The 21,415-nt window shown below is 39.5% G+C and overlaps 1 protein-coding gene across 2 annotated transcripts in view; it reads left to right on the top strand.

The window, feature by feature from the left end:
- The window catches only part of SLC44A5 (solute carrier family 44 member 5), a 125,709-nt gene that overhangs the window by 72,754 nt on the left and 31,540 nt on the right, over positions 1 to 21,415 (top strand). For both annotated transcript variants that reach the window (XM_042464170.1, XM_042464169.1), the window contains exons 6-11: positions 525 to 644; positions 2,855 to 2,915; positions 9,868 to 9,991; positions 13,402 to 13,485; positions 13,906 to 14,018; positions 15,740 to 15,871. In XM_042464170.1, the coding sequence (XP_042320104.1) occupies positions 525 to 644; positions 2,855 to 2,915; positions 9,868 to 9,991; positions 13,402 to 13,485; positions 13,906 to 14,018; positions 15,740 to 15,871 (634 nt within the window). The remainder of the gene's footprint in view (positions 1 to 524; positions 645 to 2,854; positions 2,916 to 9,867; positions 9,992 to 13,401; positions 13,486 to 13,905; positions 14,019 to 15,739; positions 15,872 to 21,415) is intronic.

The following is a 21,415-nucleotide window of genomic DNA, read 5'->3' as shown; positions in this document are numbered from 1 at the left end:
TTTGCTTTTGTCTGAGCTATGACAACTGCAAGTGGATTGCACTCAAGGTCCTTTATAAGAGGGCAAACCATTTTAACTACCAGGATTTATTGACTGGTATTCATGTACCATCAATTTGATACTAAGTAAGCTCTGTCGCATTGATATCCCTTAATGCCTTTGTAGGTGGTTTGAATCAAGGAAGAAAAAAATATTGTGTTGGAAAAAATCTTGGTTGAAGTAATTCATTAAAAAAAATAATAAAAAAATTAAACATCTAATATTTCTACCAGGCAGAAAGTCTTGGGAAGATGGTGTCATTATGGAAAAAGACTCAACCATCTTTTTTCACTTGTTTATCTAGAGACTGTGAAGGGGAGAGAAAAATTATTGTGTCTACTTCTAAGTGCTGTGCTAAGCAGGCAATCTGATAAAATGAAGTGTTTCTACAGATGACACTTTTTTCTTGTCTAGCTGCTTTGATAACATAACATTCTCATCTTCCAGTGCTGCTCTGAACAATGTGATTTTTTCTTGTCTTAAAGCTTTGTGTCTCAAAGTGCCCAGACAGGTTTGCAACTTACATAGAAATGCAGTCTTCCTACAGGAGCTATTGGGAGTACTATAGACAATTTTGCAAGCCTGGCTTTAATAAACCACGGAAGGTGAGCATAGATAGATATTACATTCTATTACCTTTCATTTTACATTATGGATTATAGAGATGTGTTACTCCTAATGCAAGTGATGTCAACTTCAATGCAGCCAGGGCTGGATAAGGGGAAGAGTCTTTTATTGGTACACTAAAATGGTATTTTACACACACACACACACACACACACACACACACACACACACACAGAGAGAGAGAGAGAGAGAGAGAGAGAGAGTATTATATTTTAAGGGAGCAAATCTAAGCTCCCAGGGCAGTAACTGAGGGACCACTGGACATTGTCATCTATCTTCTGCACAGGAAAAGTGAGGTCTACCATTAGAGACCAGTTCAGTGCCGTGTGGTCCTAGGTCCTACTTTCTGACTCCTGAAGTACACCATCAATCTCACAAGACCTCATAAACACCCATTTTTAAAAAAAACATTCAGATCATTTGGGGATGATTTTTCAGATAATTTTTCACCCGAAAATGTTCAAAAAGAGAAGAAACCAGCTGCAAATGCAACAGTTTAATTCCATTACCCTTTCCCCTAGAATTCCCACCCCCTTTCATCCTGAAAATCAGCCTAAAATGTTAACCAGAAGTAATGTTAACCAGTGCAGCTGATAGGAACAGGGGGACATGGGAATAAAAATTGACCCTGTGTGGTTGCCTATCCCGCATATCCATTGTATCATCCACAGTGCCCTTACAAGTGATATGACTGAAAATAGAGTTCTTTGGGGGGGGGGTTCTAGAGCCACCTTTTCCCCCTGAACTGGAATGGTGTGCCAGCATTAAGCTGAGAGAGCTACTTTCTCTCCCATCAATGTCAATGAGGGTGAATGTTTCTTAAATGATTGGGTGATTTTAAGTAGAAAAACAAAGGAAGGGTCTAAGCACCAAATTGTTGAATTAGGTAGTTCAACAAAATACCTTTTTTCTATCTATCACTCAAGATTGACTCAAAAAAAATCTTTCTCCCTTCCTTTATCTCAACAGATGCACAAACATATACCCCATGCCAACACACATATACACACTCTTCTCTCTTACCACCACTAGTCCAGCACTTAGAAAACGTTTCACTGATGCAATCACTTTATATTTCTCCCCAGCATCCCTTGACCACTTTTGAGCCTCTTCTCCTAATGTCCACCTTGCAGGCCTCCATATGCAGAGTGAGAGACGGGGGTGGGGACAGGGTTTACCAGACATTGTTGGGAATGCATTCATTTTCTCCTTGTTTCCCCCTAAATTTTATTGCCATGATGACTGGATACGTTGAAGAAGATAAAACTGACCACAGTGGTTTCTCTACAGAGCCTTTTATAGGAACAGCTCTCTATATAAATCAAAATGTAAAGTGGTTAGAGCTTTGGATGGTGCTATGTTATTTAGTATACTCATTTCCCTGGTGGGATGTGGCAAAGATACTTCTAAAATAGTGGCAACAAGGAGAAAGTACAGGAGAGCATTAAGACTATGTGACTGGGCTGCGCTGGCCCAGCACTAGAAAAGTTTATTTTGAGGCAGTGGTGTAGAGAATAGCAACTGTATTCAGAAAGTTAGATATGAATTAGCAGATACAATTCAGTACTGCTGTTGGGATATTTCCCTGAAAACCCAATGTAGCATGGCCAGTGGGAAGAGAATTCTAAGGGATGTAGTCCAAGGAGTATTGTTTCCAATGATTTTATATAAGATTAGGCATAAGAGTTTATTTCTCTTTTGATTGATGGAATAAGGGAAAGCATATTAGTCTTGGGGATTAATTAATTAACCTTGCACTCACACCATAAGTTTGAAGCAACTTAGTTGTTTCGTTTTTAAAATTAAAACCTGCTATAATATTCTTCTCATCCTGAAAACCCCTTACTGTGTCCTGATTGCAGCCTTAAGTTAATTATGCTAATTGTGTTAAAAGATAATTTTATTCTATCTGAGATAAGGACAAAGCCACCTGCTGAAGCATTTTCTATTCAAAGGCATGTCTTGATTCCTGCTGTTCTGTTTTCATTGTTAGCAGGATGCCACAGAGGCATGGTACCATGCTTTTCTCATTTGAATGCTCCATGGAGGCTTCGATCAAAGAATTTAGAAGGATGTTTTATTTTCAAAATGACCTGAAAAGTTGAATATTGTTCAGGGTTGGGGGGTTTTAAGAGGGGAAAAAAATAGAAATGGTATGTTGCTCAGATGTTTTTCCTTTGATTTCCAGTCTGTGACCCAAGTTATGCGTGATGAAGATTGTCCTTCCATGATCATTCCAAGTCGGCCTTGTAAGTACCTGAGATTTTTGTGTAGCATATATCATTCTTGCAGTGCACACAGTCTTCCTGTCATATTCAGATATTAACAAGGTTAGTCCACTCTAATCCTTGGGTTGTATTGAACTCAGTTTGCACATATCAGGATTATAGGATAGGGTTACTATATTTCAGTTCCTCAAATCTAAGCATTTAATTTGCATGTTGTGCTATATGAATTATTCTAGTTTTCATTACTCATATTGAACCCACTAGTTGTTTGATTTTTCCTAACAAATTGTTTCAAACATAGCACCATTTTTTAGTAACAACTAATCAGAGAAAAAGAAAGTAATGCTTAAAGTGTTGGACCTGGAACAGAGAGATACAAGGTCAAATTCCTGCTAGGTCATGGAATTTACCATGTGTTTTCGGACCATCACTACTTCTCAGTAAATATGTTTTATGGCTAGGTATTGATTCTCTACCTTGGAGGGATTAATGGGGAGAGGGCAAACATGCAGTGTAACTATGTACATTCCTGGTAGAGTACAAACAAAAGAACAGTAATGACAAGAAATACACAAATTTAATCTAGACAATGAGGAAATAGAGAACACCCATACCTAGGATCAGACATTGACCAGAGTGGTGGCTGCAGTCAGTAAAAAAGAAGAAGACTAGGAATGGGTATGACAGCTATGATGGAGTTAGAAAATATTCTAAAGAGTAAAGAGATATACAAATGAGTACTAAAGTTAGAATTGTCCAGGCCATTGTATTCCCCATTGTCATGTATAGATGTGAGAGCTGGACAGTAAAGGAAGCAGACAAAAAGAAAACCAATACATTTGAGATGTGGTGCTGGAGAAGAGTGATTAGGATCCTGTGAACAGCCAACAAGATAAACAGATGGGTCGTTGAACAAATCAAACCAGAACTCTCCTTGGAAGCTAAGGCGGGATACAGACCACCCCTTTGGGGTAGCCTGCAGCTGCCCCTTTGCACCACGTATTGGAGCCAGGGCAGCCACAATGGCAGCCCAAAGGCTCCAATCCAGCGCTTTTCGGGACCAGGGAGAAGCGGCAAAATGGTCCCGAAAAGGGGTGTCCTTAGGGCTTCATGCCCCAGGACGCCCCGGGGAGCCACTGCCAGGAGAGGAGGGGGCTGCTCGGCCCCTTTTCTCCGGCTTCGTTCCCGCAGCCGTTTTGTGGCTGCAGGAATGAAGCACTCCCCAAGAAAGAACTCTGTTTCAGAGCTCCTTCCAGCACTGCTGTTAGGCCTCCACAAGCGGTCTGATGCGGCCTGAAGATGTCACACCGCGCAGGGACATAGCCAAGGGGGGGGGGTTCTTGGGGCCCGCCCCCCCTCCATTAGAAAAATGAATGGTGTGTGCTTCTGTGCCACCGTACCCAAGCCCCATTATAATGGTGGCACTTAGTCTGGACCCCCCCTTCCTAAAATCCTAGCTATGTCCCTGCGCCGCGCTGCACCATTTGGACATGGCATGGTCGTCACATCATAGTGGCAGTGCCCATGTACACAGGGCATCACTATTATGCCGCGGTACATATTAGGGTTAGGGAGCGTGTAATGGTGCGTACTCCCTAACTCTAATATTGGCGCTGGTACACTGCTTTTTGGCAGTCTGTACCGCGCCTCCGATAATCAAATTGAGGCTGTTGTACTTAGGTCGCATAATGATAAGGCATCACTGGAGAAAATAATAATGCTAGGAAAGTTAGAGGGTAGAAGAAAGAGGGGAACACTGGACTCAATCGGGGGGCTACAGGCATGACTTTGCAGGGCCTGAGCAGAGCAGTGGAGCATAGAGAGTCTTGCAGATGTCTCATCCACAGGGTCGCCATGAGTCTGCATGGACTCAAGGACAGCTAAAAACAACAATGATAGCATAGCCACTTCCTGTGATATTCTTGGCAGATCACTGTAATTTGATTTTATTTACTTTTTGCCATTGATAATTTTACTGATGGAAAACAAGATACAGATCCATGATGGTACCACAGGTAGACCCTGAGCTTTAAAGCCATCTTATTCTAAGGCAAAATGCAGAGAAACATAAACATAAAGTGTAATTTTAAGGTGAAAGCAAGGTGTGATTTCCTTCAGAATATTTTATCATAATTAAAAAGATCCCTAGTTTAATTTTATTCATCCTATTCAATTTTTCACCACAATTCACATGCTAATCAGTTCACTCATGCTAGTATTGCTGTGAAAGCAACCAGTTGTTGTTTGTTGATGACCAGATGAGATGGTGCTGAGAAATGTTTATACTTTCCATTCCTTTCACCTCGCTAATTGCATCTTCCCACCAACATGTTCCAGTTGTGGCAAGATTCCTGGTATCTGATGAAAATTGGCTGAAATCCACAAAAGCTTTTGCTGAATATTTTTTTAGTCTTGCTAGACACTCGATTAACAGAGCTACCTCCCTAAAAACTCTGAAAGATATTCCTTTGAATCCAGCTTGTCAGACCTGTTTTCTCTAACTATTCAAATTTTATTTCCACTTCTCCTTGATGTAGATCCTATCTGTATCCTCAGTTTCACAGCTGTTTTGTTTTCCTGCTGTAGTATATGCTGCAGAAGGAAATGGTATTCCTAATAAATATAATATAAATAATAAATATAATTATAGACAATAAATTATTTATGCAATTGCAAACTCCCTCTGAAGCAACTTGCCAGGAAAACCCCATGATAGGTTCATCTTAGGTCAGAAATGACTTGAAGACACACAACCACAACAAATACATGTTTACTTATGTGTTTAGATCCATTTAACTTAGTAAAGCATATGTGTGGGTGAACACCCATAGCAAAGCAAATAAATGTGGAAATGGTCCTTTTAAAAAGAGTTTGTAATTTCTCTATCATTGTTTGAATCCACTTCCTTATAATCTAAGGCTGTCGCCACACTGAAAAATTAATGCAAGTTGCCACTTCTTTAACTGCCATGGCTTCATCCTTTGGAATCCTGGGATTTGTAGTTTATCATGGCACTAGAGCTCTCTGATACAAATGGCAATGCCTCCCACCCTGGCTTTCTGTGTTCCACTATTTACCCTTGAAGCCTTAATTCTTCACCTTATTGATCCCTTTCTTCACCTCATGCTGCCACACCTTGCACCCACTATTGCATGCCCTACCCTCCCTAGCCCCCATCTTGTGTCACCATGCATCTGTGCAGTTTCCCTTGCATCAAGTGCTGCAGTTCTCATCATCTCTTCCTTCCCCTCCACCGCTTGCTTCCTTTTACACCATTGCCTGTCTGCTAAAAAGGCAGTGACTGTATAAAATTACCAGTGCCGCTTTACAAGCAAGCACCCAAGAGAAAGTGTTACTGCTGCAAGGCAAGAGCAGTATGGAAAAAGGGAAATCAAGGCTGCATCTTCACTGCAGAAATAATGCAGTTTGATAGCACTTTAACTGCCAAGGCTAAATGCTATGGAATCTTGGGATTTTTAGTTTTGTGAGACATGTAGTCTTCTCTGTTGGAGAGCTCTTGTGCCACAACAAATTACAAATCCCAGTATTCCATAGCATTGAACTGTGGCAGTTAAATTGGTATCAGACTGCATCATATCATGTCATGTCATGTCATATTTATTTGTATCCTGCTCTTTCCCCCAGAACTGGGATTCAGAGCAGCTCACAACATTAAAATATAAAAACATTATTTCTGCAATGCAGATGCAGCCAAAATGAGATGGGGAGGTGCTAGCAGAGGCAAAAGTAGAGAGAAGAGGTGAGATATTATAGATAAAATAGCAATAACGGGTGGGTTGGCTCTGTTTCTCCTGTATATGGAACTAGATGGATTTTAGCTGCCACTCATAAAATGGAATATGATTTTTTTTTCTGGATAACCAGTTAAAATGCATAATGTTGCAACATAAAGCAGATCACTAAAAAAACAACTGATTTGGTGGCACAAATACCAATATTAAAATGTTAGTTATTCTTTCAAGACTGTAGGGCTGGACAGATTGGGAGAAAGGAATGAGGACCATGGCAACCAAACGCCGCAGCCTGGTGTGTTCTTTTTAGGCTGTGCATGAGGTGCCATTGGCATGCCCGCACGCCATGATGATGCCTGCATGACATGGTGCAGTGCTGTTAGGGCACTGTTTGGATGGGTGCACACCAGGATGGCAGCCAGGGTGCGTAGTAGGGTTGCTGAGCATATAAATGCTCAGCCCCTGCGCACCCCTAGTTCGGGCCCAGGCCAGTGCAAAGCACCTATCTGTACAGGGCCTATATTCATCGCCTGAAAAGCAGTGCCATACTTATTATGTGCAAAACAGTGGGATAGAATAGTGACTGTACATTTTCCCCATATCACAACTCCTAGTAGTGCTTGTAGTTTAGTGAAGTCTTAGAATTGTGGCCGAGAATTTTAAGTGTCCCTCCCAAACTGCAACTGCTAGAATTCCACAGGAGGCAGCCGTAGCAATTAAAGTGTAGTGTGATATTCATCTCAGTAAGGAGGCTGTGGCCCTCCACAATTCACCATCATCCTCAGTGTTCAAGTTATTGTATTCTCCTCCAGATAATGCAGAACGAGACACATGCCTCCCTCAGATGTCAGCCAGCCCTTAGTGCCCTGGAGTAAGATGTGCAACCTTGCATTTCCATATCATTTGGCCACTTCTTATTCTACTCCTAGTGTGACAAAGAACTGGCCTTTTATACAAAGCATGTAGTCCTGTCAATTTCACATTTTATATGAAGCAAATTATATTTCATAGGGTTTTTTTAAAAAAATAAAATGTGAATATGCACTCGAGTTCTGGTGCCAACATGTGGCTTTTGAAACAGAAAAAATATATTTAACATGCTTCTGAACTGAGGATGAAAGGGAAGAAAAGCACAAGCACCTAAGGACCCTCTGGTTACATCATTGTGGACACAGGACAAAAAAATGCAAGGGGTCTATTTTTCTTTACCATATTCCTTGTCCTTTAACAGTGCAGTGAGTGGATGCCACAGGAAAGCAGGATACTTGAAGACTGTGTTGACTTTTGCTGCTCTCTGTTTTTCCTCTGGTTAATTTGCAAATTGTTTTCCTGCTCCTTTTGAATTTGCTTTGATTCAAGGCAGAAAGGAGCCCTGGTGGCACAGTGGTTAAATGACTGTACTGCAGCTACTCACTCTCAAACCATAAGGTTGCGAGTTCAATACCAGCGAAAGGGCTCAAGCTCAACTCAGGCTTGCATCCTTCTGAAGTTGCTAAAATGAGTACCCAGATTGTTGGGGGCAATTAGCTTACACTTTGTACACTGCTTAGGGAGTGCTTAAGTGCACTGATAAGTGGTATAGAAATGTACTTGCAATTGCTATTGCTTGGTAAAGTTTGACTTAGAATCAGTCTTCCTTCATCCATTGATCTTTCCCTTCCCCTTCTTTCTTTACTTCCCCTTTCCACTCTAGTTTTATGAGAATGTTTGCATGGGACCAGTGAGGTCCTTTCTCCCTTTTCTGCATCTCTCTCTCTCTCTCTCTCTCTCTCTTTCTTTCTCTCTCCTATGTGTTGTGTGCAGTTAATAGGTACCATGATTTCAAGCAATGAAACCCAGAGCTCTGCAAACTAAGGAATCGTTGCAGTGGCAGTCATCATTAGGAAGGCAAGAATGTGTTAGTGCCATTTTCTAACGATGATAGAGACTAAAGAGATGCTTCCTTGTGGGTAGTAGAGGTTCAGATGGTAGAAAAGACATTCCAAAATGTGTACAAGTCTGTTAGGGGAAAAGCTGCCTGAGGACTAAAAATGTTTTTCAAATAGTACCAGGTAAGACATTAAATGTGGTAGTGAGAGTCATCTGGCAAGAAGGTCATGGAGAGTGCAGAGGAAGGGAGGAAAATTGGGGAAATGGTGCTTAGTCATGCTGGTACATTGTATGCACATGAAGCTGTAAGGATTTTGGCCCAAAGTCAATGTAACTGAAAGTGAATATGATTTTGCCACCTGTATTTTCAAGGGGGGGGGGATTCCTGCAGACAATATTATGGAACTACCAGCATCAACTAGCACAGCTTTGTATAAAAGACCACTAGAATATCTATCTTTCTGTTTAAAATTCAGGCTTTAAATAAGGGTGCAGCCCTCAAGCATGCCTCACCATTAGCTAGGTTTGCTGGGAGTTGCAATCAAACATCATCTGAAAGACTGCTTTGGCCACTTCTGATTTAAACACTAATATTTTCAGTTAGGAAAAGAGTTGACAATTATTCAGATTATAAAAGGCAAGGAAAGTGAATTTAATGTTTACCACCTCTGATGTGATGTTAAGAAAACTCCACCTTCTGGAGGTGCTGTGCATGGGAAGATATCATTTGCAATGGGAGATATCTTCCCAGTGGAGGGATTTCCCTCACAATGGCAGCAGTGGAGGAACAAATTACAAGCTTGCTGAGGAGCCAGTAGTACTGGCTTCTGCAAGGGAAATGACTTCCTTTTTTAAAAAAGGAACAACAATAGTATGTTAAAAGCATTCTGCATTTAACATCATATTTACTTTGTCCTTAGCAAAAAGGTTGCCATCCTATAAGTACAGTCAGCCCTTCGTATACAAAGATTCTGCATTCAGCCAACCACAGTTTGAAAATATTCACACACAAAAACCTTCCAATAAGCAAGCCTTGATTTGCTATTTTATATACGGGTTGCCATTCTACTACACCATTGTATATAATGGGACGTGGACATTCATGGATTTTGGTATCCACAGGTGGTCCTGGAACCAAACCTCAGCAGATGCCAAGGGCCCACTGTAACAGTTCTGTTCAAAATGGGATAGGTGCAAAATAGGTACCATAATATTGGTTGTATTTTTAAGATAGTTTTAAAGAGAAGCATAAAAGCATAAATTAAGTTGGAGCACTTATTGAACTGAATATAAGATGTAAATGGAGGATTAATTATATAACAACAAGGAACATCACTTCTTTGTTTTCACAGTTCTTAAGAGATGTTTTCCTGATTTCTCCACTAAAAATGGTGTTCTGACGGTGGCCAATCAAACTACTTTCAAAGATGGAAGAGGAAAGACAAGGAATGTAACTGATCTCAGGGAAGCTGCAAAGTATGGATTATGTGTGTTTGTTTGCTTTTACTACTTTGCCCAATCTCTTTGTCAGATGATAATTTGATTGCCTAGGTGCTCTACTGTATGCTCTTTTTAGAGCACACTTGTCCCCAGATGGATTTTCACACTTTTCATTTTGGTTATCTCAGCTACATCACAATCACGTTTGTTTAACTTGTCCATGATGTACTTTTTTTCTTTTTTCTTTTTTTCAAATATGGGGAGTTAAAAGCAATGAAATGTAAGGCATGGAAGTGCTTAATTTGTCAGCCATTATCTGGTCTCCTGGCAATATTTCAACCACAGATTCTAAGACCTAAATATATAAGCAGCCTTTACAGATATTCATCTGTGTTTATGCTAGGAATGTAAATCTTGGCTGATTTCATTCTCACATATTGAAAAAAAGACATTTAAAGTTTTCACCTAGTTAATATGGAATTATGAGAGCTTGTATACATTCTTTGATTTGATTTTTTGATTTTGATTTTTTTTTGTAATTGAAGATTTTTTGATGAAAATTTCACTTGTGCAAAAACATTGGATTATATGAAGTATACAATATTTTGTGCAAGAAAATATTTCATGTAAAATATAGTGTTTCTTTATGTCAAGAATTAACTTTTTTTTAAAAAAATATACTGGTTTCAACTTGCTTAGGGGTAAAACATTCTTCCAGCAGTTGACAGGCTTTGTTCCCTAAAAGGTTGTCTTGATGTATCCTTTTTCTCCAAGTATGGCAAAAAATTTTAAAATACTTGTTACACCTGTAACTTTGCAGAGCAATAAGTTCAGCACATGACAGTATGTCAGAGAATGTATTTATTGAACTCTGCTGTATTTGGATGTCACACTAACTATCATGTTCAATGAGACATGAATGGGCCTAGCTTTCCCCTAGGCTAGTGCATTCTTCTTGTCTCCTCCTCACATGCAACTGAGAAAAGAACATAAGATCCTTTTTCTTCTAGTTTTGATTCAATAGAGCTTGTCACCTTACACCAACCAGAATATTGGCTAATCTCATTGTGTGTCTTCAAGTCATTTCTGACTTATGGAGACCCTAAGATGAACCCGTCATGGGGTTTTCTTAGCAAGATTCATTCAGAGGGTAGATTGCCATTGATGTCCTCTGAGGTTAAGAGAATGTGACTAGCCCAAGTTTACTCTGGCTGAGGAGGCATTTGAACTCTGATTTCCCAAAATCCTAATCCAACACTCAAACCACTACACCACACTAGCTTTCCCTGGCTAATCTTAGCTATGGTTAATTTCAAACAAGCATCTGTTTAAACCATTGTTTGAAGTTGGGTTGTCTGAAACTAATTAACATTTACTACAGGTTTCCCAAGTTCAATTGATATGGCGAATTGTAATTCATCAAAAGCAGAAGGAAAAGTTCCAAGCACCTCCTTGTAATATAATGATTACTGGGAGTAATGTGATTAGATATCATTTAACATTGTTACACCTTTAACTATAAATATAGATATGCAGTTATGCCACAATTAACAAAGTAGATTTATTACTGGGAATGACTTCTTTAACAGAACATTTTGTACCAGAGGCAGAAATATCATGGAAAGTACACTTGTTCCTCCACATTTGTGGCTTTGATTATTTACAGATTTTATTAATATGTTCTCTCTAGGAATCTCTAGGTCCTCCAGTGCACCTCTGTGGTCAATTTTAACCAAAGGCCACACTGAAGGACCTAGAGATTCCTAGAGGTAACACTCCACTAGGTATTTGTAGCTCCTCCAGAGCAATTGTATGAGCAATGTCTGGCAGATGTTGACCACAGAGTTGCACCGGAGGACCTAGAAATTCCTAGAGGTGTTCTCTCAGGTAAAAACATAGTGTTTTTGTTATTTGTGGTTTTTCCACATTCATGGGGAGCCTGTGCCCCTAACCCCAGTGAATGTGGAGGGACGAGTATACAGAAATAAGTTCCTACACGACAGAAAAGAAGAGCAGTTCAATGTGTTTGAGCAAATCTTTCATCCAAAACTTAATGCTATGCATATAAAACATTCATGTCGTATAAGCCTTGCATAAGTAAACAAAAATATTTTGAACATTCTAGAACCCATTTGAAGACTTATTCAAAAATGGCTTTTTATTTCACCAGCCTCCACTTTTCTTATGATTTCCATCGTGGTAGCCATCATGCTTTTTAATATGCTGGCAGCAGCTGGTGAGGCAGACTTACTTGCGTTCCCTTTTCTCTGTGCATGCTTTCCCTTTTCATGCATGCTCAGTAAGAGATCCTGAAAGCTCTTGCTTTTGCAGGCAGGTACACACAGTTACAAGAGGATCAGATAGAGCAGAATCCCATTCTTTCCAAGATCAAGCTTTAATGTATTGTTAATTACAGGCACACTGCTGCAACCCAACACTGAAAGTTGTGCTTCTCCAGCCCTTGTGCACCACCCTCTCAGTGCCATTGCCACTAAAAGAACTAGCTAGACAGAGCGTAAGGAAGAAAAAGCAGGGCTGGATAGTCATAAAAAGACTTCACAAAAAGGAGTTTCATTGTCAGAGCCTTTTTTAATTGAAGTATGTCAGTATATCTGGCATGTTTACCTAGAAGTAAGCCCTACTGAGTTTATTGAGATTTGCTTCCAGGTAAATATGCATTGCAACCTGAGGCCTTTTCTGCACTGGCCAGGATACTCCCAGGAGCAGCCTAGAATATCCTGGCCCTACAGCTACCCTAGCCTGCCTCTGTTACCTTGGCCTCTGCTTTTATGCCGATGGATTCGCCACCAGCCATGGGTTGCTCACTTCTGAGATCAGAATGAGGCACCCAATGGCAGTCACACGCTGGTTGCCTTGTTCAGACCTCAAAACAACCAACCCTTGGTAACAGAGGACATGTCAGGTGGCCAGTGGGACGCCCATGCAGATAGCCACCATGGCATGGAAATGGAAGGTTCCAGAACTTACTGGAAGATCAAGAGCAACAGGTAAGTTTTTACAATGTGATTTAACCATGCTCTGGTTCTGGTGCTGGACATGCCAGACATCATTCAGATTGCCTACATCAGAATTAGGGTTTGAGAACCATGTTTCATCCAAACACGAGAAGGGGGCGGGGTGACCTTTTGGCCATGCAGACAAGGCCTAAATCCCTGAAATCTGTATGCAGTTTCATTTTTCTGTAGCTGATTCTTGTTTTGGTCCGAAACCCAGAGTAGCATTATCATAATATAGTTTTATTACTAGCAATGTCACTTCATGTTCCATTTTGCTGGTAAACCAAATGCTATGGACAGAGCCATGATTTTAAAATATTTTATGATATAGTCTGTCTTTTGCTATTACAGTAAACACTTAAGTTGCTTGTTTAAAATAAAGTATGTACTCTACATAAACTAAAACTTCTTGCCCTTTTCTTTTTAAAGTGGCATCAATAACGTTCTTGATGCAAGATCAGTTGGGATGAAAATTTTTGAAGACTATGCCAGTTCTTGGTATTGGATTTTAATGTAAGTTATTATTCACAAGAGGTTGCATCAGTTCCATTCAATGCCTACATGCATTAATGTTTTGTTATAGGTTTTTTGCTTAGTTGGTATTGGGAAAACCAGTTCTTAGTCATCCTGCCATTATGGCACCCAAGGATCTTGAGATAATGGATGGTGTATCACAGTACCATATTTTGGAAAGTGAACGTGGATTTTGTTGCACTGCTTGACTGTGGTACCTATAAATAAAGCAGATGCTCTACTTGTTTTGGTTACAGGGCTATGGTCATTCTGCCATCTAATTTTAAAATACAGACCAAGTTAGAGAAGATGCTTCTCAAAAATCTTCTTGTTTTTTAATTATATGGGGTGAGTGGGTGGCTTGTATGACTGGCAATTGGCTGCTGATTTTATTTAAACTTCTGTGCCCTTGTTTTCCAGAGGTCTGTTTATTGCAATGGTTGTCAGCTTGCTCTTCCTCATCCTTTTGAGATTCATCGCAGGGGTTCTTTTCTGGATTTTCATCTTTGGTGTAATTGGGATTATAGGATATGGTAAGTGAAGAATATTTTCCTTTCCTTCACAGTGCTACTTACCCTTACCTATAACCCTTAGAGCATGCGGTTTGAAGACAAACCATAGAATATTAATTATGAATTTAGTGCTATACCTTCTGTTTCCAATGGCCCACTAGTTCAGCTATTCCCAGTAAAGTGCTAAACATAATGGTAATGGATCCATTTGTCTTCTTCATTCAGCAGGACAGAAGTGTTTTTTCAAGGCCCAAAGAGTGTGTGTGCAGAGCCTTGTTAAATGAAAGTGCATGCTTGCTAGTGAAAGTACAAGACATGTTTGTGTTTTTCTTCACTTACTAGAGCAGCAGCATCTTTTCTGTTGGTTAATATGTGAAAAAGAACCATACCCAAAATCTTGCCATGCTTTCTACCCACTGTGCAGCAGAAGTTCTTTCTATATCTAGAAGATTAATATCAGCATCAAGCTTTTTCTGGGGATTTTGTCAGAGACTGCAGGTTTAAACTCACATTTTCTCTTTTGTTTATCTGATTTTTATAAGCTGGCAGGTTCATCATCACTACTTTATTCTGTGTCCTAAAAATCAAAAATATAAAGCAAGCTTTATGTATTCCTATGGGCTATGTAAAGAAAAACAGTTTGTTTGGGGATAAGTGCAGACTCAGACAAACATAGAGAGGGACACACACAGAGATAATGTTTTCAAGTAGGAAAGAAATGTGCAAGTTGTATTGTGATGAACACTTCTGACAATCACATATGTATATCTTTTTTTCACAATATGGTCAAATTGTGAAGCAGCAAATGGTCTAAGCTTTCTGATTTATATCCTCACTCGTGATCTTCATGTCACTTACATGCTTTTTTCTTTATAGCTATAAGTATTTTGCAGGACTAGAAACATGTGGTCCTCCAGGCATTGTGGAACTAAAACTCCCATTAGTGCCTGTCAGCACTACCAATGGTGGGAGTTAAGTCCTGCAACATTTAGAAGGCTACATGTTTTACATCTCTGATGTTGAAGACATGTTTGAAATTGGATACAGATGGAAGTTGATTGAGCTTTTTCTCTCATTTTCTGGGCATGTGGAATGGTATGAAGATGCACCTTTACCAAAACCTTCAAAACTAGATCATATTCTTGACTGAACTGATTTTGGGGTTGGAAAACAGTTGTTAACAGGTTAAATTAGCTAAAGATACTGTAAATTTGGTTGGTTTTGTTTCCACTTGTGGTGCTTGCTCATTTTGTTAGATTTCTTAAACACTTCATCAAGTGTTTCTTTTCTATGTCAGATCAGACCAAAGATTGAAACATAAAAAATGAACTGTGTCTGCAGACCTGTACCCACTTATATGAATATAAGCCTCATATAACTCAGTAGTTTTTACTTCTGGCTACAAATGTATTGGATTGTACTGCTAGTTTTGACTTTTAGTACTACATAAAAGGTCAAAAGATCACATAATAACACAGTGCATGAAACATGACATATATTGCAAAAACTTTAAAAGGCATCAGAAAGAGGAACTAAAATCAAACCATATACAATTTAAAAATATATATTTAAAAGCCTGGAAGAACAGAAAAATCTTAGTTTGGTACTAGCTACAGTTTGCATCACATTGTGACTGGGATGAGCTGGTGAGTCTTGCCTTTGAGTATGAAGTTCTTCTTGCTGACCCTGCTTGTATGACTGTATGACTCAATGACTGTATTACTCTATTTCTTTTCCAAAAGGTATCTGGCATTGCTACTGGGAATATCACCACCTTCGAGGAATACCTGGCTCTGATCTTACTATCTATGATATAGGATTCCAAACAGACTTCAGGGTATATCTGCAACTGAGGCAAACATGGTTAGCATTTAGTAAGTGGATTTTATGGAAAAAGTCTACATTGTGAGACCCAGTATATATTTATCTGTTCAAATTTTTATATTATTTTTGACAGTTTGAAATTAACACTAAGTTTTACAGCTTTACTATGATTTCGTATACCTTAAACTTCCAAGGTCCAGGAACTGCACGCACACACGCGCGCGCGCACACACACACACACACACACACACACCGCCCCCAATTGGACCTTAGAGACCTCTCCACACTGCCCCATTTCTGAAGTTTTCTGGGTGGGAGAAACTGATCTGAAAACAGTCCAGGGTGAACAAAATTGTCCCCCATGCCCACATAGCGTAAAAGGACCCATTTTCAGTATTAAAAGGTGAGTGACAGGATACAGAGGTTCTGGGAGGCCACCAGAAAGGGCTTTAGACCACACGGGGACCTATCCCCATCCTTCTTCTAGCTTAAACTTTATTGTGCTTAATTTGTGGACTGAAAGTCAGTGGTTAAGAATGTCTTATAAGAAATGCCTTTTAGTGGAGGAAATGGTATGAAAACCCCATGTGTGTGATCAGGAGTGATGACTACAAATGTTATATATCACTGTCAAACGGGCATGTAGAATCATGGCTTCCCATTATGAAAAGCTGGATGTGGAAGAAGTTTAGTGTAGAAAACATTTACAATGTTAGGAATTACTAGATCTGAGACAGTCCTGAAGTTTGTTTGCAGTGGCATGGCTCTGCAATCCAGAGTGACAAAGAGGCAGCCATCTCTGAGAAGGAATGTAGCCAAACATACCTGGGATGCCAGTTTTACAGTATGAGGCAGGAAGGAGGAAGCAGAGGTTCCACTCCATTTTCTTTTGATGCTGGTGCCTTCTTCCCAGCAGCCCACACAATTTTCATGGGCCCTCTGCGGTGGCAGGAATAACTGACAGTTGGATTTGATGCAGTTATTCCATTGGTGAGACTTTTCAAGAGAGGGTGAGGTTTTCAGCCGGTTCAGTTTCGACATTCATTCCACCCTCCCTCTCGTTGTTTGTGAGTGATCATTTATATTTGTCACAACATTTGGAGGCAGTGTGTCATGGGACTGGATCCAGTTTTAGGGCAGATGAGGTTGTGTGCCAGTCATACCCTGGGGACCTTGGGGGTGAAGGCAATGTGAGTCATGTCCAGCATAGTAGTGGAAAATTCACCTTGTTCTCAGGTGACATGGATCCCCACAGAGGCTTTTACACAGGTGACATCCCATTTCTTTCACTCAGTGGCACCCAGCATGCAGCCAGGGTTTGGCTATTGGACCACAGCTGATGTGGGGGTCCAGACCCACATAGTCTATGCCTTCAGTAGCTGTAAATACAAATTCTGGCCTTTTATATCCCAACCCATGCTTGTACAGTTTTGCAATTTGTATTGTGCATTTCTTGATACAGTCAGCTGACTAATCAATAAGCTTGTTGTTGCTTGTACATGTGTTCACCTGCCAAAGCTCTGCCCTCCTTGCTTTGCTGCTGGACACTGCAATTTATATAATACATGCACTTCCCAGTAAGCAGCTACAATTTGTCTCCATTGTCTTAGATTAGGGAGAGGCTACAAAATAAGTGTGTGCTCTAGCAGCTCTGCTTAATAAATAAAACACCATAGTTGAATTTAGATTCATATCTTCCATATTTTCAATGTGGCAGTGTTTTTCTAGCCCATCTAGAGATTCTGTTGTGCATTTCTTCCAAGTGGAAGATATAAATCATCAACTTCAATATTTATAAACTCAATCCTTGATAATGACAGTAGGTTCTTGATATTCATCTCCCCTGAAGGCATTTGCACAATTGTTTTCAAACTTCAATCAGCAAATCCGACTTAGAAACTGTCTGTCTGTGTGTCTGTCTGTCTGTAGAATATACCAACTTCATGAGCCTTCATAAAATCTCTGAAATCATGTTGGTGGCAATTGAAACATGAGGATGCCTCCTGGGAGACCATTTGTTTCTAGAGAAAATGAGAAAGTTGCTAAGAGAAATTTGCATAAAGCATTTTCCACATGATTATTGGCCCTGTTGTGCAATTTTCTGCTTTTGCACTTTCTGCTCACATAGATTGTTTTCAGATGCATCAGACACTGATCAGGGTTTGATTATACAAAATGAAGGGTATATGAATGATTGTTTATAAAGCCACCATCCATCAATTTTTATGTAAAATTGCTCATTGTAAATTTTAGTCTGCTTCACGTATAGGAACTGGAGAAGATGTTTAAACTAGAAGGCTGTTCTTTGGTGATTAAAGAGAGTGGTAACAATATGAATAGATTCCTTATTATGTACACTATTGACAGGAATTTAAGGGCGATATAATTGTGTCAGTTTATCTGGGATACTAGTACTAAAGAAAATATTATGAAAATCAAGGGGGGGGGAATGTAGTACAAAATATTCAAAAATACTTTAGTGTCACATATAAATATATTGTGAACCAGAATGATATAGTGGTTTGATTCTTAGACTAGCCAACCGGGGGGGGGGGGGGGGCAGGGTTTGAATCCCCTCTCACCCACTGAAGCCCAGTGGGTGATCTTGGACAAGTCATTCTCTCCTAGCCTCAGAGGAAGGCAATGGCAAACCTCCTCTCAATAAACCTTGCCAAGAAAGAGTTGTATTAGGGTCACCATAAGTGCAGAAACAATTTGAAGGGGCACAACCACAAGAATAAATATACTGAAAACTAACAACACTAAAATGTGAACATGAACATTTTTCAGCATGGTTTTGCAAAATATTCATAAAAATAGTCAGTAAATGATGAGTATTATCATCAGTTTGTTTGATTAATACTTTCTGTTGCTAGATTAACTTCAGCATAACAGTCCTCTAATAGAGTAAATGTTGCACACACAAAAAATGGGTAGAGGATAGTTCAGCTTTATTGAAAAGCCATGTTTTCAAAATAAAAATAGTTTTGCATCCCACTTATTTTGTATTGCATCTTTAAATATGCCCCCCCCCTATAAAGATACTGTATTATGGTCTGGGCTGCACTATAGGCCATGCTGGCTGAAGATTATGGAAAATGCAGCCTCATACATCTTAAGGACACTAGATTGGGGAAGAGCTTCTTTTAACAGATTTATTATAGGAGTTTCTCCCCATTATCCAGAAAACTGATTCAGCAAAAATAGGTCTAATTGAAATCCTGTAAATACATAGAATGTGTGAATTTGGAGTCACATGAATATACACTAAATATGTGACCACAAATTGACGCATAAATATTGCACTCATCTCTGAAGAAGTTCATCAAGTTACAAATGTTACTATAAAATCCATTTTCCATGGAAAGGTCTTTAAATTATTTGTTAAGCAATCATTTTTCCAAATCCTTTTCTTTGATTTCTACCAAGAATGGGCTGAATTTGACTCTCATATCAGACTGCTCTCAGTTTCCAATAAGCTTCATGTTTATCCTAGAATTGTTTTTGAATGACAGTGGGATAATAGAGGTCGCAGAGACATTTCTTTTAAGACATCAGTTCCATTCATCTTCACCAAATAGTATACACTAAAATAGCTGGAAAAGGCAACCATTGAATAATTAATTATCTAATCATAAAGAAACATTTCTTCAAATAGAATACATTAAGCCTAAATGGCATTTAAAGAAAAGTACTGCATTTAATTGCTTTGTTTTAAGACAAATGACCTTCTTTATAAACACTTCAGTACACTGTAATACTCATCAAGAGTCAAGATTATACATACAAAATTATACAAATATTATAAGAGGACACTTTCTGGTTGGTATCCTGCTCCCTGAAGCATTTATGAAATCTGTGACATCTGCAAGACTACTGTAGTCTAGAGTACAGTGGTACCTCGGGATACGAATTACCCAGGTTACGAATTTTTCGGGATACGAATAAATCCCATAGGGATTTATTGTTTCGGGTTACGAAGGTTTTTTCGGGTTACGAAAAAACCCTGGCGCTGTTTTAAATGGAGCCGCGGCAGAGCCGCGGCTTTTTTTCCATTAGCGCCTATGGCAATTCGGGTTACGAAGGTTTTTCGGGTTACGAAATTAGCCGCGGAACGAATTAATTTCGTAACCCGAGGTACCACTGTATCTTGGAGCAGTGAAGCACAACCCTGCCCATGCAGTGGGAGATGAGAAAATTCAACTATAATGAACTGATGACTAACCACCTCATATCTCCAAATGTTAAAGGAGCTATCCAAGGTGCTAGACTCCAAGGTGTAGGGTTAGTTCCTTTAAAATTCAGGCTGTGGATATTTGAATGTATAAATGTGGATTGTTGATGTGTTTATGTATTTTATATTTGTTTTGGTGGAAATTAATAAATATATATTCAAAAAAATAAAATAAAATAAAATTCAGGCTGAATGGATTTGGAATTCACAACTCAAGAGTGAAATAGACTGCCCTTTGCGCCACTGTCTGGGCTGCTTCACAGTAAGGCGTTTTGATGCCTCACACTCTGAAGCTACCCAGAAGCAAGCTTCCACCTATCTGGTTGCCCACACATGAATTGGCTTCTGGGTGTCATGGAAGAGCCGCTAAAGGTGGCTTTTTGGGGGCTGAAAAAAGAATGATTGAAAACCACTCCTATTTTAGCCAGCGCCACAGTGGATTGGGGCTGCAGCGTGTGGCTGCCATGGCCCCAATCCATCTTCAAGTAGGGCAGCTTCACGCTGCCCAGTTGGGGCCATCTGTTTTGGCCCTCACTGGCCACATATGCTTTTTTCTGTTTAAAAGGTGCTCTGTTTTTTTTTTACTATACTTTATAACACTGGTAATAAAGACAAAATAGTATGCATGGTTGTGATGAGTAAGAATGCCATTTTTGTTTAATACAACTTAAGTATATGTATATTATTTCACTTTTTACTCTGTAGCTTATAAATATTTGCAAGTTTTGTGTTTTTATTGAATATCAAGACAAACTATACAAAATGATATTGTAGCACATTTGGGACTAACTGAGAGAAAGATGTTCATAGCACAAACTTTTGTAGACTGAGAGTTCTTCGCCAGATGCATGGAGTGAAGTGCCTTTGGATAGACATTTACGTCCCTAAATGAACAGGTTGTGTGTGTGTGAATAGTAACAGAAATGCAAAACCTGCAGGTATGGTGTAAGGGTGACAAGTTCAGTTTTCTAAATGTACATAAACCAGACATTGGGAATGGGAATAAACAGAAACCAGTTTCAGAACATTTCAGTTTTCCTGGACATTTCATCTTGGACATCAGAACAACAGTCCTTGAACAAAAGCAAAACAAAACAGAACAAAAACGTCAAAGGGAGATTGGAAAGAGAAACAACAGAATTGAGGTTGTGTATTCACAAACTCTAGTTCATCGACAGTGGGTTAAACAGAGACAGTGGTTTCCTGGAACACCATACATATTAGAACATTAGTTAATACTCCAGCCTCATGAGGGCTGTCTTGCCCATTTTATCACATCTCCTTTCTAGTTCCCAGCCACCAGAATTCTAAGAGCTCTCTCTAATATTCGTATGGGTATCTACTCATCTTGGCTTTGGGC

Source organism: Sceloporus undulatus, chromosome 4, assembly GCF_019175285.1.
Source record: "Sceloporus undulatus isolate JIND9_A2432 ecotype Alabama chromosome 4, SceUnd_v1.1, whole genome shotgun sequence".
Taxonomy (NCBI): Eukaryota; Metazoa; Chordata; class Lepidosauria; order Squamata; family Phrynosomatidae; genus Sceloporus; species Sceloporus undulatus.
Note: the sequence above shows the minus strand (reverse complement) of the source record. Positions and strands in the feature narration are given on the sequence as shown.